Source organism: Megalobrama amblycephala, linkage group LG10 (genome assembly GCF_018812025.1).
Source record: "Megalobrama amblycephala isolate DHTTF-2021 linkage group LG10, ASM1881202v1, whole genome shotgun sequence".
NCBI classification, from domain to species: Eukaryota; Metazoa; Chordata; class Actinopteri; order Cypriniformes; family Xenocyprididae; genus Megalobrama; species Megalobrama amblycephala.
The window spans coordinates 15,592,564-15,609,626 of NC_063053.1; the positions used below are offsets into that span (position 1 = coordinate 15,592,564).

The window sequence follows — 17,063 nt, forward strand, 5'->3', positions numbered from 1 at the left end:
TTAAAACTACGGGCACATGTCGTAAAACTTAGAAACAAACAAATAATTTTATTATATTTTATTTGTCTCAATTGTAACCAAAAAACGCTAATCCAATCTCTAATACCTAATTACACCATTATTAAAATCATTAGAATTATGCATATAGTTATGTTATATACATTTATTGCATTATAGCTATATGATATACATACCAGTAATCAAGCTTTTAATGGTGAAAAGCAAAATGCATAACGTACACTTTGAAGAAGTCAAAAGTCATTAATTTTATTTTACTATTATGATACATATATGAAACATTATGTTTCATATATGTATCATAATCGTAAAATAAAATTAATAAAATAAAACAATAAAATGTGTGTTACTGAAGAAGTCAGTGTGCTTGGGTTGCTATGGAAACAGACGCACACTCAGAGGTTGAGCTCTCGGCTGACGGATTGAAATGGATGTACTGGGAAACTTGGAAGTTCGGTAAGTTACGAATCATGTATGTAATAAAACTTGGACAATATTTGACATTGTTTTCGCACCAGATAATTAATTTATAGCCTGTAAATATATCCTGTCTGAATAACATTTTATCATAGCTAGCTAACTAGCATTGAGCAGAAAATATGCTCGAATATACAGCACACGGTGCTGTATACGGTGTTATGATATAGGCCTAAAGTTAACTAAAATTCACTAAAATCAACGTATTATCACAATCTTAAAAACAACAACAACCAAACAAACACACAATATAAAAACAAATAAAATATGTACAAATGTTGTAGTATTCATTGCAATGATGAGAATACATACAAAAGATATCTATAATGCTGCTTTCATGTTTATTTCCATGTATAAGGTGGGTGCAAGGATTCACCAATGACACATTTAAATTTGTCGACAAGAAAACAGCATGCTACACCTGTGGAAACTTCATTGTTTTCCTCAATGTGGAAACTAAAACGAGGAAGACTCTGCAGAGTCCTGGTTCTGGTATTGGGGCCTTTACAGCAAGTGGACATCGCAGGTGTCTTGCTTTCTCTGACAGACTGAATCCTTCCATCTTTGTCTACAACTATCCAGAGCTTGAGATGATGTGTGAACTGAAAGGTGAGTCGTTTTTAGTTGCACCTTAAACAACAAGCTCATAGGGCTGATTTTAGTTGCTATCAAACTGTTTTAAGAGGAAACACTAAATATCGTAAAACATGTAAAACTCATACCGTTATTGTTTTTCAGGTACAACTAAACTGGGCTATACGGCTTTGGCACTGTGTGATACTGGCCCTTATTTAGTCAGTTCTTCCTCCATACCTGATCACACTATCACGTTATGGTAAAATCCATGTTTCACCCTGTCCCGCACAATACAAATACAATAATTTTATCCACAATAGTCTGAGATTTGCAACAGAAATTATTTCTATTTTGCATTACAGTTTTAATATTAATCATTAATATCTACTTTTTAGGAACTGGGAGAATATGATTCCACTTTGCAGCCATCCACTTTGGGGAGAGGACATCACAGCACTGGTTTTCAACCCCATGAACTGGTGTCAAATTTGTGCTGTAAAATCTAAATCCCTTACCATCTGGAATGTTGAAAGATGTGGCAACTATCATTTGATGAATCCTAGGTAGAGTGCGTCTACTCTCCAGCAGATGTCACTGTTATTTGCACATGGATTTCATATGCCAGTGGGATTAATGCAGATATTGTTTATTGTACCCCCATATATCTTCTTAATGTTTATGTTTGCTTGGCAGTGCTGTCGATCTCCCTGCCACTGATGGTTCAGCTATTGAGTGTGAAGCAAACCCGTCTCATATGCTCAGTGGGAAGCTGACACACTTAGGTCCTCAAATGCCCACTTCAGCAGTCGCTGGACTGAGTGGAGACAAAGCTGACAACTTTGTGGTACGGGTTATGTCTTTAGTTAGTAGTGTGTTCTCACAAACCAGCAGTTCTCCTGAAGATGGGTTTTTATTAGTGCTACATTAAGTCATCTAAAAAAAAAGTATTATATGTTTTCCTGAAAAATTTTTCGATCAAACAAAAGTACAGATTTTGATTTAATCAATAATAATGTTGATCAATGAAAATAATTTGAGGCAAGGCTACTTTTCTATGGGAAATATCATCATAATCAAAAAGTTTAGACAACACTTTATTTTTGTGAAAGTCACAGCATAATGTTTGTCTTTGTCCTAACAGCCTTTGAAAGGAATAAAACCAAAACTGTGTCCAAGTGCCATCTGCTGGTCAACTTCTTCTGACCTGTATGTTGGTTGCAAGGAAGGTTTTCTGCTTTGTGTGAATCCTGACACTTTGCTTGTCTCTGTCCTGTATAAACCCCAAACTGAAGTAACCCACACAGGTAATCTGTAAAACATTACAGATTTCATGATTGAAATTTTTGTTACTAGTATGAATTTTAGACTTATTTAGTTCCTTGTTTTTGAGAGCTTTTTTAAATTGCATTTTATTTTAATTTTCCATCACAGATCACAGTGAAACGTTTCTACAGGAGGGCAGTTTCCAGAGCTTAGTATTGCAGGACTGTAATCTCTTTGCTGCAGGAATGGTAAGAAATGTTATTTATCATCGCCCTAATAATAGCCCTGAAACTAAACACAAGAGACATAATTTCAGCCTGATTCAAGAGCATTTCCAAAACAATTACAGGAAGGCATTTTACGAAAAATACAAATGAAAGGAAACAAATTGGAGGTTGTGCAGACATGGGCTTTGGATGAGGCAGCATCGACTATATGCTTTTCCCCCGACGGTGAGACACTGCTGCTAACTTCTAACACAGTAAGTGTTATTATAATTTACCATAATATCTGCATTTATATGATTTGTGTTACAACTATATTATTATACAGTTTTATTATAATGTACAATATGTTTTATCAAAAATTATCAAAAAAATAGCCTTATATTTATGCCAGAATGCAATGCAAATCATAAAAACAAAATTAATTAAAGACGATGAGAAACACTGAATAAATTCTGGTTTTGCTTCACAGGGCTGTGTTTACAGATTCAAACCACTGCTGAATGATAAAGTGGTCAAAGTCCTAGATGTCCTCTGTGGAGATTTTGTGGCTGTTGCTGCGTTATACACTGATAGAAACGTTTGTTTGGTAAAAGCACTTTGCATTGTCAATAGTTTAATCATTTTAAAAAATAAATTGACACTTATTAGAATAGTATAGTATTACAATGTAGTAGATATTAGATTACAAATAGTAGATCTGAAATGAAATATTATTGAAAATAATTGTTGCAGTCAGTCAGAGAAGCAGGAGATGTACAGTTGTGGGCTCTGGATGATGGACATTGCATGGGCTCTATCTCTCTGCAAATACAGGTTAGTGCTATAATTAAAGGTTCTATATGAATCACACAGTACTTATATTTCTCAAACCATAAATACATAAATCTGTGCATGACTTTACTTCAGGTGACAAGTATGGCATGCTGCCTCGTAGCGCAGTATGTTGTTGTAGGGACAGCCACTGGAGATGTCCTGTTTGTGGAGATGACTACAAAACAGAAGCCCAGACTAGTTCACAGAGTTCATTCTACCATGTCCCCGTAGACCATTTGGTGTGAGTTTCACATTTGCTATCATATTTCTTTTGAGAAATGTGAACTGAATGTTGAGCATACTGTATAATATACATTTGTTTAACAGGTTTGATCAAGGTGGCAACTTCTTAATCACAGGAGCATCAGACTCACGCATGTTTGTGCTGAATGCAAGGCCATCAAAAGGATTTGAAGTTATTGGATGGATTGGTAATTTTTAGGACAACATACACTGTCATTCAAGATTTGGTCAGTAAGATTTTTTTTGAAAGAAAAATGAATTCAGTAAGCATTAAATTGATCGAAAAAGACAGTAAATACATTTATAATAAAAGCTGTCTATTTCTAATAAATGCTGTGCTTTTGAACTGTTTATCTGTATACATCAAAGTATCTAAAAAAAAGAAAAATGTATCACAGTTTCCACAAAAATATTAAGCAGCATGTTTTGAACATTGATTGTAATAAGAAATGTTTCATGAGCTCCAAATCAGCATATTAGAATTATTTCTGAAGGACCATGTGACACTGAAGCCTGGAGTAATGGTCCATCACAGGAATTAAATACATTTTAAAATATATGAAAGAATATAAAGTAGTTATTTTAACAGTATTTCAAAATATTACTGTTTTTACTGTATTTATTATAATTTATTTATTTTTTCAAATAAATGCAGCCTTGGTAAGCATAAAAGACTTGACCCCAAACTTTTGAATGGTAGCGTAGTAACTTTTTTTTTGCCTAAAGTTTGAAGTAATTTCTAACACGTTGTTTAACATTTTTTCAGAGGCTCCAGGTGCCATTGTAAGCCTCTCCACCCAATACCAAAAAGAAAGCAAACAGGTTAAAGTGCTGGTGCTATGCAGCAAGACAGGGAGAGAAATCAATGAGGGAAATGTACTTCTACTACTGACGTTGTTTGTGGAACAGCTTACAGGTACTTGAGGAAAAACATGCCATAATTGAGGCTGGCATACAGAAAGCTTTGCTGAAAAATGATCATAATGTTGTGCCACTTCCAGACTCAACAAGTTGTGTGGATGTCCACGGCCGTCTGCGTAAAGATGTCCTTCACAGCTGTTTGTACGAGCTCCCTCACGCACTTTGCTCTTGTATCCTGGCCACAAACAAGATATTTGGTTACTGCCAACAGAGAAAAGTCTTGCAAAGATTCATTATCCCTGAGGTGCATCATGAACAGACAACACTCATACCCTGATGACAGTTTTATTTTGTTTTTTTGGCACTGCACCTAACTGCTTCTCATGTGTTATACAGAGTGGTGAAAAGCCCTCTAATGTGCAGGAAGCAGTTCACCTTATACCAGAGATGGAGGCAGGGGGTCATTTTCTGAGCCCTGCATTTCTACAGCTCTCACCACATCAAGTCTGGCTGGCAACAGTTGGCAAGGATGGACTGCTCCGCATCTGTGAGATTTCAACAATGGTATTGTCTGTTAAAACCACTCTCGACAAGTTCATCCATGTTTATGAGCATTTGGCTAGGAGCAACATGTTTCTCAGAAAATGCCCAAATATCTGAAGAGTATGTAAATAGGCATACCTTTTGACATGCAGGACAGGTATGTGCAGCTGCAGTGCCACTCATGTTGGCAGGATGGAGTCGGATCTGTTTGTTTCACCCCAGACAGTCAGACCCTCATCACCACTGGCCTGAGGGACGGCTCGCTCGTCTGCAGCAGGCTAAGGTGAGCTCAAGGGTCTCAAAAAACATCAAACGGACAAATATTACTATAGAACTAGCAATATTTTCTTTCTCTGGTAATTTTAAAATGCCCTTGAAGCTTGACCTGAAGCATTTTTGTTTTTACAATGCTTTTAGGTTAAAGCTTTCTGGGGCTGGCAAAGCAAATGCAGCTACCCAGTTTGGTCAGTCAATTGCTGATTCTTTTGAGCCAGTAGTATCCTCAGAGAACACCGTCCTCACCAACATGACTGATTGGGATTCACAGACACAATCCTTTACCAGATGTTCCTCATTTTATACAGGAGAGGTATAGAAAAACAGTGTTTTCTAATGTTTAAATAATATTTAGGCACAATATTGTACCTGGGTTTACTGGGGAGATGACAGTTTGAGATACAAAATATAAATACAGTTTGAGATAAAAAAAAATATAAACTGTCACAAAATTCTCCCTGCAGGTCAGTTTTAAGGGAAAGATAAGTCATGAAGCTGAACAAGAGGAAAACTATTTTGCATCCCCAACTAGTTCTACATGGCTTGATGGCAAAATTGATGCGGTTAGTGCTTGTCTCTGAATTTATTTATGTGTTATTGCTTCATATTTAATTAACAATATAAAATCACCTTGTGTTCATTGTTTTTAATTATATAATATAGAATCATTTGCCAGCAGCTAATTCTCTTCAGTTTACAACACCTTTTGCATTTCTTAATTTATGAGTTTAAAATGGTTGATCAAAGGACCTCCAGGAGAAAAAAAATCCTATGATTCCAAAATATATTTGTTGAAATAATTAACCAAAATAAATGTCAACCACTGGTGTGGTAGTGGCAAAGGTGTTATAACCTTATATAGCAGTGTGCACTGTGAATTAAATTAAATAGATTTTTTTATAATATTAAAATATACACTTAAGAGTTTTGGGTCAGTAAGAGTTATTATATTATATTCACATTCATATTATTACTATTATTACCACCACAGTGAATACATTTATCAAAACCAATAAATTGAGCAAAATACATAACCTACACTATGATTCAAAAGTTTGAGGTTAGTAAGATTAATTCATTTGAAAGAAATGAACACTTGTATTCAGCAAGGATGCATTAAATTGTTCAAAAGTGACAGTAAAGACATTTATAATATTACAAAAGATTTCTGTTTCAAATAAATGCTGTTCTTTTGAACTTTATATTCATCAAAAATCCTGAAAAAAAAGTATCATGGTTTCTACAAAAACATTAAGCAGCACAATTGTTTTCTATATTGATAATGATAAGAAATGTGTTTTTTGAGCAACTGACACTGACGCTGAAGATTGGAGTAATGGCTGCTGAAAATTCAGCTTTGCCATCATTCTAAATAGACTTCTTTTTAAAAAAAATACATTTAAAAAAAATCTTACTGACCCCAAACTTTTGTGGTGTATATTTATTATACTGGTTTCCACAAACATCAAGGAAGATGTTTAAGAAATAGAATAACTGAAAGATAATACATTAATACAAATATCATGACTCCAGTGGTGTCTCACCAGGCTCTCCAAGAAGAGATCCAGCAGTATGCAGAGACAAAGAAAAATCTAAGAAGAAACATTAAGGTGCTTCGTGACACAGTAAGAGAAAGAATCCTCCAATTCTAATATTATATATTTAAAACAACAACAACTTTATTTTCTCTTTAAATGTATTGTTTCCATACAAACAATCAAACAATTGAAGTTGAAAGGTCATGCTAATTGTTTCTGGCTCATTCCAGATCAAAGCTATAATGGAGGAGAATGAGAGTCTAACAGACATGGAGAAACTTAAGCAACAGGAATTTAACTTGGATGTGCAAGAGCAACAGAGACTGCAGCTGGAGGGAGAGCAGGAGGTTACCAGGGTAAACACAACTGTTATTTACAGATGATTAAGAGCCGATTACTTATATAGACATCTTTTGTACAAGCAAGCTTTTCAGTTTATATAGAATTTTTTTTCCCCTATAGTTTAACAATAATATCTTATGATTAGCCTGTTGATACACCATCAGTTACTTATGTAAAAACTAATCTATATCTCAACATATTAGATTTGTAGATGATTTTTTTGTGTTTTAAGGTGAGGAAGGAGATTGAGATGGAGAATCTGGCCAAGTGCTATCAGAGGGAGGTCCTGAAGAAAGAATGCTGGGATTCCATGCAAGTCAAAGGGAAAGCCATTAAGGTCTCTGGTCTAAAAAAAAAAAGAAGTAGATTTTATATGGGGGAAAAACTTTGTAACATTATACACATCCATCGATTTCACCTGGCTTACCTGTAACTATAGAAATACTATACAGCTGCCAAGTGTCAGTGTCTTTGTGTGTTCTTCGATGCCCCCAGGCCTTTCATTCAGAAAATGAGGTGAAGAACTTCCCCATGAAGGAACGCACTGAAAAGGAACTCGAAGAGCTTCATAGGGTTGAGACCACGAGGCAGATTGAACAGGCAGATTCACAAGTAAGTGTACAGTGTGTTACTCAAACAATGAGTCAGCTGTTGGAATGGGTTCCTCCATAGCAACCAAAGCCTCACATGATACTGAACATAATGTACCTTGACCCTGGAAGGCCATGGATGAATGTTTGTTTCTACAGATGTTAGATTCTGACAATTCTGACACAAATAATATGAATACTCTTCATAGCTTCAAGAGATGATTTTAGACACAATCTCTGAAGAGAAAATGGAGGAGGCAGCAGAGGACAGTCCTGCTCTGACTGGCAGTCTGAGTTCTCTTTATGGAGGCGTCAATCCTTATCTCTACAACCAGTTTAACTTACACGTCAGAGAGCAGAAAATCAACCAAATCACCTTGCTAAAGGTGATTACTTTTCTTGTTGTCTTGATAAATGACTACAGTCAGGACAAATCATGTTTTATTTGTGTTTGCATCCCATTTTACAGAAAATGTCTAAACAGTAAAATAAAAAGGGTTCATATGGGTCTAAACTCCTCTTAATTTGCTATATTTCATGTTTGTTTTATGAAGGATGTTATCTACAAAGTGAAGACCACGTTCAACAAAGAATTTGAGGCAGTTTACAAGCAGAAGGAACAGGAAATCAACCGTATTAGAGAGAAGAACAAGCGTATCTCTGAGATTATGACCGAGCTGGACCTAAGTGAGACACTGTGGGAGCCTAAACTCACCGATAATGAGTGTCCTGAGAGAGCTCTTACTGTGACCGACTCAGAGGTAACACAGACAGTCTGTATATACAGTACAGTCCAAAAGTTTGGAACCACTAAGATTTTTAATGTTTTTAAAAGAAGTTTCGTCTGCTCACCAAGGCTACATTTATTTACATTGAAATATTATTACAATTTAAAATAACTGTTTTCTATTTGAATATATTTCACAAAGTAATTTATTCCTGTGATGGCAAAGCTGAATTTTCAGCATCATTACTCCAGTCTTCAGTGTCACATGATCCTTCAGAAATCATTCTAATATGCTGACCTGCTGCTCAAGAAACATTTAATGTGTACAGTTGTACAAAATATTTGTGTACAATATTTTTTTTCAGGATTATTTGATGAATAGAAAGTTCAAAAGAACAGTGTTTATCTGAAATCTAATCTTTTGTAACATTATAAATGTCTTTACTGCCACTTTTGATTGATTTAATGCATCCTTGCTGAATAAAAGTATTCATTTCTTTAATTTCTTTTCAAAAAATAAAAAATAAAAATTCTTACTGACCCCAAACTTTTGAACGGTAGTGTATAATGCTACAGAAGCTTCGTATTTCAGATAAATGCTGTTTTTTTAACTTTCTATTCATCAAGGAATCCTGAAAAAAAGTACACAACTGTTTTCAACATTGAAAATAATCATAAATGTTTATTGAGCAGCAAATCAGCATATTAGAATGATTTCTGAAGGATCATGTGACACTGAAGACTGGAATAACGATGCTGAAAATTCAGCTTTGCATCACAGGAATAAATTACTTTGTCAAATATATTTAAATAGTACACAGTTATTTTAAATTGTAATAATATTTCACAATATTACTGTTTTTTACTGTATTTTTAATTAAATAAATGTAGCCTTGGTGAGCAGACGAAACTTCTTTTAAAAACATTAAAAATCTTAGTGGTTCCAAACTTTTGGACTGTACTGTAAGATTTTAAATAATTCTAGGGTTAATCTTGGATTTACTCAACCTTTATTGGTCCAAGTCAACAGATGTGTTCTGACAAGTCTGATGTAGACCCATTTTATATCATTTAATTCATGTAATTATGACAAACACAGATTTATTATTGTGGACAGTGGGCCTGACAGGCAAATTTATGCATGTGTTTCGAGATCAAGGTTGAGAAATACCTCACCCCCGAGGAGAAAGAAAAAGAAGAAAAGCTAAGAGAAGAAGAAGAACGGCAAAGGCTTGCAGCCAAGGTATAACGTTACTGTACCTCACAACAGGTGTGCTTTTAACAGTGAAACTAGCTATATTTATAGATATTGTAAAGATACAGTGTGTTACTTAAATATTTCAGTGTTTCTTATGCTGTAGATGATAACTGGTCTGCATTTTCATTGCAGTCTGATAACATGAGAGATCAAGCACTCAATGTGATGATGGGTGGAGTTCTGGAGCTTAAAAAAGAGGATGTGTTGAGGATGGTGAGGTGGAAGAAATAATCTTATTGGAATGTATAAACTTTATCAAAAAGAACACAAAGGCAGGGTAAAATAACATTTAAGATATGTTTATCTCATAGGAAGTACCACAGCCTGAGTTCATGTCTAAACCTGAAGTACAGTGGACAGAAGAAGAGAGAAAGAGCTTCAAAGAGTATGAGAAAAAAGCAAAGGAGCTCAGTGAGGAGCAAGAGAAATACAGAAAAGTATGACTTTGATCACATTACACTTAAAGGGATCGTTCACCCAAATTCTGTAGGTTTTTGCTGTTAAACTTTGAAAATGATTAAAAAAAAAGCACCATAAAAGTATCTTTTTTCGAGAAACAGACGTCACAAAATCTTATTTGCTGTCAAGTATTTTCAGGTTGCTGCTTCAAAATCCGTCACATGTGCAAAAGCCAATGGCGCCTGGCATCACTGATGTCATATATGCATTTTTTGGATGAACTATTCCTATAAGCAATCACTCCCTATATATTTCAAATCTCTTTAAAACTGTAGACCCCTTTCTTTTTGAATAAGTCACTGTTTCACTAGATACTGGAGACAGAAATGAAGAAACTGCTGACATCTATTAAAGAGGCTACCCAGATGTTTGATGAAAGACTCACAAAGCTGTTTGATAGGAAGGTGAAATCAGAGATGGTCATATACCAAGTAAGACGATACAATACATCATTACATTTTTGCATGTCACCTTTTCAGGGTCCTACTGTGTTCAAATAACATGATCTGCTAACAATGTAGTTACGTAACAGTAACTGCTCATCTGCTGCTATAGATTGTGAGATTTTATTTTTTAGGAAGAGCTCAAGATTGCAAATCTGGTTCACTCCATTCAAACCGAAGGAGAGATCCTCAGCAGAGAGAAACAGTTGAGCCTTAAACTTGAGAAGGCACGAATTGTAAAGGTGATCTTTGTTTGTATACAGATATTCTGTCTTTTATCATGTATTCAGCTGTGCTGTTGTCTTTTTACAGTAACTCCATATAACAACATCAGAAATTGGCAGTTATTGCTTGAGACAATTATAATGTTCCTGATGATGAGACAAAAATTTCAGGCAGGAACAAACTTGTGTGGCACGCTAATCCGTTCCTGTGAGACCAACTGTTTTGCACATGTTCTAGTGTATGAGTCACCTGTCTTTCCTGACAGAATGAAATTGGGGAAGAATTGAAAAAACACAGGGAGACCGTTGATGAGTTTAGAGAGGTGTATGATAACACAGTCGCTGAGGACAAAGTAAGATTTCGAGCATATCATGCATATGCATATCCATGATGTTCTCACCATGAAAGTCTTATTTTATAAACCCGTTTCCTTTTTTAAAAGCTTCTTGACAAAGGATTTCGGAAAGAGTTTTATGACGTCCCCGGACATGTAGTTGACCAGCTCTATAAGCTTTATAAACGCAGACCCAGGTATTATTTCAGAGAACTTGTACCTTCAATCATGCATATGTATAAGACGTGTTTGTCCAGTATTAATTAACTTTGAAAAGAGTAAAAAAAGTGTTGTTTGACAGGGTTCAGAAGATGAAAACTCAGACTGAAAACAACCTGTTTAAAGAGGGGGCACTATTAGGAACAGCCCCATCTGATGGACTTTCTCTGATGATGAAGGCCATGGATGAGTTGGACGCTCCAGAGAACATGCCGGAAGGATTAGATCCAGTCGTGTGGGATAGGTTTTGCCTGGCCAGACGGGCCAAAGTGGAAAGTGAACAAAAGGTGAGAATGGGTAGACATAATGCGAAGAAGCTAAAAGTCCCCCAGATCTTAAGCTGAGTTCCTCATAATTCATAAACAAAAACTGTCTGAGGGGGGTTTTACATTGACTCCTGTAGGTCAAGCTAAAGGCATTGACCCTGGCGGAGATGCAGGCATTTCTTCAGAGGAGAACAGATGAGGACGAGAAAGCTCAACTTGAAATCAAAAATCTCATTGATGAACTTAATGGGTGAGAAGAACAGCTCATTATATAAATTAAGGATATCACTGGAAATAAGATGTTATTAAGGATCTGTGACCAAATAATTTAATACCTAATATTGTCCTAGCCTTTGTGAAGAGAAGATGAGGTTTCGACTGGACAGCATGGTGCAGATCGTTCTACAGCAAGGTCAGGTGGAAGTGGAGGCTGGAGAATTCATTGCTGACTTTACCGATGCTCTGCTGATCCATCGTGGAGTAATTGAGGACCTGAACAGCACCATCAGGGTACAGAGAACCAGAGAATCTCCATCTTCCTCTTCATTTAAAGGGTTAGTTCACCCAAAAATGAATTATGTATTACCCTCATGTCGTTCTAAACCCCTAAGACCTTCGTTCATCTTCGGAACACAAATTAAGATATTTTGATGAAATTCAAGGTTTTTTTAATCCTCCATTGAAAGCAAAGAAATGACCACATTCAATGTCCAGAAAAGTAGTAAAGACATCATTGAAATAGTCAACGTGACTACAGTGGTTCAACCTTAATTTTATGAAGTGACAAGAATACTTTAGTGTGCAAAAAACAAAACAAAAATATCAACTTTATTCAACAGTTTTTCCTCTTCCCTGTCAGTCTGTTAAGCAGCTGGTACCTTGTTTACGTCCGAGCACTGGCTCCTGCGTCAACATAACACGCATGCTTTGTGCTGCTCACGTGAACAGCGTCAGCCAATAACGAGCCACCATTCGGAAGTAGAACCTGGAAGCGCTGCAACGAAAATGGCATAGCAGAGGAGAGACAAATTTTTTTGAATAAAGTCATTATTTTTGCACACAAAAAGTGTTCTCGTCGCTTCATAACATTAAGGTTGGACCACTGTAGACTATTTTAACAATGAATGTGATAATTTTGCTGCTTTCAGTGGAGGTTTTCATCAAAATATCTTCATTTGTGTTCCGAAGATGAACAAAGGTCTTATGGATGTGGAACGACACAATGGTGAGTAGTAAATTACAGAATTTTCATTTTTGGGTGAACCCTTTGAATTTTGCTCATACTTTAAAATATTATGGTCTAACTCATAATCAGTGTTATTGCAGATTATTTTACTTCTGTGCATCAACCAGAAACTAAGCACAAAAAGAGATCTGGATGATCATCAACATTGGCCATTTGTACTATTAATAAATTAAGAATTGACAGAAAGAGAGCAATGATTGGTTAAATAAAATACATTTGATACAGTTTATTTTGAAATAAAAATAGTTGTAACTGTCAGTTTATGCAACTATTTACACGTTTCTTGATTCATTCATTAATAATTTGTAAACTAATTTATCAATCAGGCTTTAGGAGATCAGAAGATTGCCAGCATGGTGGAGTGTAAAGACTTCCGCAAAGGAATCATACAGCAGGAGTGGGATCACAGGAGAATGAGAATGCAGCTGGAAGATCTCAGCAACAAAGCCAGAGACATACAGACCCTGCGCATCACTCAGGAGATTCAAGACGTATGGATTTTTAATTTGAAGTAACCTTGATTGAAAAATCTAGTAATCTAGTAAAAATTGAAGAGGAATATACAGATCTAAGACAAGAGGACACTATGGCTCAGGACTACCTTTGTCTGTGATACTTTAATGATATAATATTACAATTACAAATATTTGTTTTTTGTATTTTCCTCATGTCAGTACCTGAATGAAACAAGTAATGACAACAGGGTGCCAAAGCAGCTCACAACTCTGGAGAGGACCATAGACTTACAGAAAACGGTAAACTTACTCATTACTTTTCACGCACATTGCAAAGATAAGCATAGAGTAACTTAGCCAGATTTCACAGCACAGGCATTCCCCAGTTGTAAATTCAGTCTGGATAATTATATTAATAAAATTCAGTGGCTGACATAAACTTTTATTTTCACTCTTTGCCTAGACTCATCAAAAGAAGATTGAGGCTTGCAAGAAACAGATAAAGCACCTGAACAGACAAGATGCACAAATGCAAGAGAAGAACACAGCCCTCGACTCAAAAATGGCTGAAATGGAGATTACAGTCGCAGAGAGAAGAAATATTTTCGAGGCTGTTGGTAAATGACTTTATATCTTGCCCAATTAAAAAAAAGTTACTTTTTTTTTTTAGCCAAAAATAGTGTTTGGTACCATTCAAAAGTTTTGGGTCAGTACATTTTATTATTTTTTGTAGAAATTAATACCTTTATTTAAGAAGGACACATTAAATTGATCAAAAGTAAAGACATTTATAATTTTACAAAAGATTTATATTTAAAATTAATGTTGTTATTTTGAACTTTCTATTCATCAAAGAATTCAAAAAAAAATAAAAAATACAAGTAATACAAAATGTAAATAATACAAAAGCAGAAAATCAGCATATTAGAATGATTTCTGAAGGATCATGTGACACTGAAGACTGGAGTAATGGCTGCTGAATTCAGGTTTGCCATCACAGGAATAAATTACATTTTAGATATATTAAAATGGAAAATAATTATTTTAAATTCTAATATACATTTCACAATATTCCTGTTTTGACTGTATTTTTGATCAAATAAATGCAGCCTAGGGGAGCATGAGAAATGTCTTTCAAAAGCATTAAAAAAAAAATGTACTGACTACAAACATTTGAACAGTAGTGTAAATTGCCCTATTTAATTAATTTTTGATTTTTTAAATGATGCATGATTTGCTCATGGTTCATGAATAAGGCCCAATAATTTAGCTATGGTGATAAAAATAAGTTGAGCCAAAATATCTCACAGCATGTTGTTATAAATTATCCAGCAATGGGAGATAACCAGGAGACAGAGGCGGAGAAGAACTACCAAGATATCATCTTGAGAAAGAAGCTGCTAGCCATAGCCGGAGCACAATCTGAAGAGATACTCATACTGAGAGCAGAGCTTGAGAAACTGCGCATGAAGAACTTCCCATCTCTTTCTCAACTACACTACAACTGATTCAGGATACATAACAGATTTATTATTTCAGCTTTTGGTTGAAAAATACAATTATTTCAACAGACAGACATGACACAAAAAAAAGTGTAATAAATTACAATACAGTTTAATAAACCTACCAAAATTCACACTGCAATGTCTTATCAGTTCCACATATAATCTGAATATTTTCTGAAGAACCTGGTCTGAAAAGGCATGTTGCAACCTGTTTAAATAGTGTGAATAAAACTAATATAATAACTTTCAGGAGTCTGTGAAGTCTTCCTCTGTTCTATCAAAGTGCAGTATTTTGTCATCTAACCCAAAATTGTCTATAAGTTCAGAAAGACTAGCTTGTTTTCCCTCTGTGGGTAATTCACTCTGTAATTCACACAGCACAGACTGAGCACAGGATCTCCATTTGTCTATGAGCCTCTGCAGCTGGGTCAGGTCATTCTATGGGGAAAAACAGCAAAGAGACAAACTTCAAATACATCATCCTTGGCTTATAAGTTAATGGCAATACTTCATTTAGATCTCTTTACCTTTTTTCTATACATCTTGGCCATCTTTAATCTTCTCAAGGTTTCTGATCTCTCCTTCACTGCTTTTCTTAGCTCTTCACATTGCTGAATCGAGTCAGTCTCAGCTGTGTGATGTGAACAGTCTCTTTGCTCCCTCATATCATTCCGATTGACATCAGTATCAGTCTCTCTTTCGTCAATCACGCTGTGCTTTGAGTCTCCCGGTTGTGAAGTCTGTGGTTGAGTGTCATCTTCAATTTTAAGGCGTTTAACCACACTGAGGGGGGATCTGAATGAGTGTCGTCCTCTTTTTAACTTCTCCCTCAGTGAGGCACTCATGGACTGAAGCACACAAACAAAAAAGTTCATAAAGTATCAACAATGATCACATGTAAGTCTTGACGCAATACAGTCAGTGATTTTGTTTGTGTGTGAAAAATAACAAGAGGTTGTACAAGCTAACATTCTTTGCTAATGTTAGCTTCGTCTGAAAACACATTAGAAATCAACTCAAAAAGCCAATAAGCTGTACCTTGGTTGCACTGGGCCTACTTGAAGAAGACTGGGCTGCATTCGGTGTAGTTTCATTAGCTGGTGTCACTTTTATCGGAGTTGACTCCATGATTTACACCATATGAAATCGCTATGAAAAGAAGAAAACGGCTACATAACTCTAAAATGGATGAATAATTATATCCGTTTTGCTGGTGTAATAATTCAGTCGGAAGCAACTCTATGTTAATCTGATCTGTCAGCTGTAAAGTGATCAGTGGGCACGCTAATGTTTTGAATTTGGTGCAAGTGCCATTTATTTCGTCGTCATTTCCGGGGCTGTCATACGTCATTGTCATTATCAAGAATCATGGGAAATGTAGTCTAAAAGAACTGTTAGTTTAATTTTAGTTATAATAAATGTTAATAATAGGATTTAAGTAGCTACATAAAATTAAAGAACTATGCAATTATTACATTTCTAATCTATTTCTTTTGTATGTGTAATCTATTTTTCACTGTTTGACACTATTCACAGTTTACATGACAATATGAACAAATAAAGCCAAATTATCATAATTTTATAGGTAGATTTAAAAATATATGATGAACAACATGCATGGTTGAAAGATAATTTGTGAAAGAAACTGTAAAAAAAGCTTAATTATCTCATAATTCATTTATTATTTTTAATTCACAAAATAACACAGAAAACAGGTTAACATGTTGACTATATATGTATTATATTGCATATATAGGTATATTACTAATTATGGATGTTCATAAGTCTAGGCTATAGAAAAGTTAAGAACACATTCACAAAGAAAAACCTCAAATTTCAAATGAAGATGATTACATTTGTGGTTCAGTGCATTCATGTTTTATTCAACCCCATGGCTGTTCTGTCTCTACTGGAAATCTTTTCTTGTTATAACTTGTCTATGAAATCTTAATTGTTTAATAGCTCATGCAGCTCTCACATTTTTCCTATATTTGAATGGGGTCTAATACACTGGTCAGAGAGAGGGAGAGTGAGAGATCCACATGGGGTGGAGTTAAAAGCTTTTGTGACTCATGTGCATTTTGTATCATCAGGGTGTGGTCATCAGGAAAAATGCATCAATAGAAAAAGGCATACAAATCTCAAGAGAAGCAACACCT

The 17,063-nt window shown here is 35.2% G+C and overlaps 2 protein-coding genes across 2 annotated transcripts; one reads left to right on the forward strand and one right to left on the reverse strand.

Annotated features, from left to right (window-relative positions):
- Positions 1 to 334: 334 nt before the first annotated feature.
- Positions 335 to 15,025, forward strand: cfap43 (cilia and flagella associated protein 43). The gene is given in 39 exon segments (XM_048204858.1): positions 335 to 474; positions 854 to 1,104; positions 1,234 to 1,330; positions 1,467 to 1,634; positions 1,765 to 1,915; positions 2,213 to 2,375; positions 2,503 to 2,582; positions 2,684 to 2,815; positions 3,031 to 3,147; positions 3,294 to 3,374; positions 3,468 to 3,582; positions 3,585 to 3,615; positions 3,702 to 3,805; positions 4,384 to 4,533; positions 4,619 to 4,782; positions 4,875 to 5,042; positions 5,174 to 5,304; positions 5,439 to 5,610; positions 5,762 to 5,860; positions 6,845 to 6,922; positions 7,066 to 7,191; positions 7,410 to 7,514; positions 7,673 to 7,789; positions 7,977 to 8,153; positions 8,322 to 8,528; positions 9,648 to 9,737; positions 9,885 to 9,965; positions 10,064 to 10,189; positions 10,523 to 10,642; positions 10,789 to 10,896; positions 11,145 to 11,231; positions 11,322 to 11,410; positions 11,515 to 11,719; positions 11,836 to 11,948; positions 12,049 to 12,208; positions 13,271 to 13,435; positions 13,619 to 13,699; positions 13,863 to 14,016; positions 14,732 to 15,025. Coding segments are annotated over 39 exon segments (4,968 nt in total). The 5' UTR covers positions 335 to 445; the 3' UTR covers positions 14,908 to 15,025.
- On the reverse strand, positions 14,908 to 16,256 carry sfr1 (SWI5-dependent homologous recombination repair protein 1). The gene is made up of 3 exons (XM_048204859.1): positions 15,943 to 16,256; positions 15,432 to 15,752; positions 14,908 to 15,342 (listed from the first exon to the last, which is right to left on the reverse strand). Exons 1-3 carry the CDS (start codon positions 16,030 to 16,032, stop codon positions 15,151 to 15,153), a joined length of 603 nt encoding a protein of 200 aa, XP_048060816.1. The 5' UTR covers positions 16,033 to 16,256; the 3' UTR covers positions 14,908 to 15,150.
- Between the last annotated feature and the right edge of the window lie 807 nt (positions 16,257 to 17,063).

Excerpts from the sequence above, each read along its gene's own strand:
- sfr1 (XM_048204859.1), bottom strand. The coding sequence starts at position 16,032 with ATGGAGTCAACTCCGATAAAAGTGACACCAGCTAATGAAACTACACCG. Across the intron at positions 15,753-15,942 it reads GTAGGCCCAGTGCAACCAAG|TCCATGAGTGCCTCACTGAG; the intron begins GTACAGCTTATT and ends TGTGTGCTTCAG. Across the intron at positions 15,343-15,431 it reads CCAAGATGTATAGAAAAAAG|AATGACCTGACCCAGCTGCA; the intron begins GTAAAGAGATCT and ends TTTTCCCCATAG.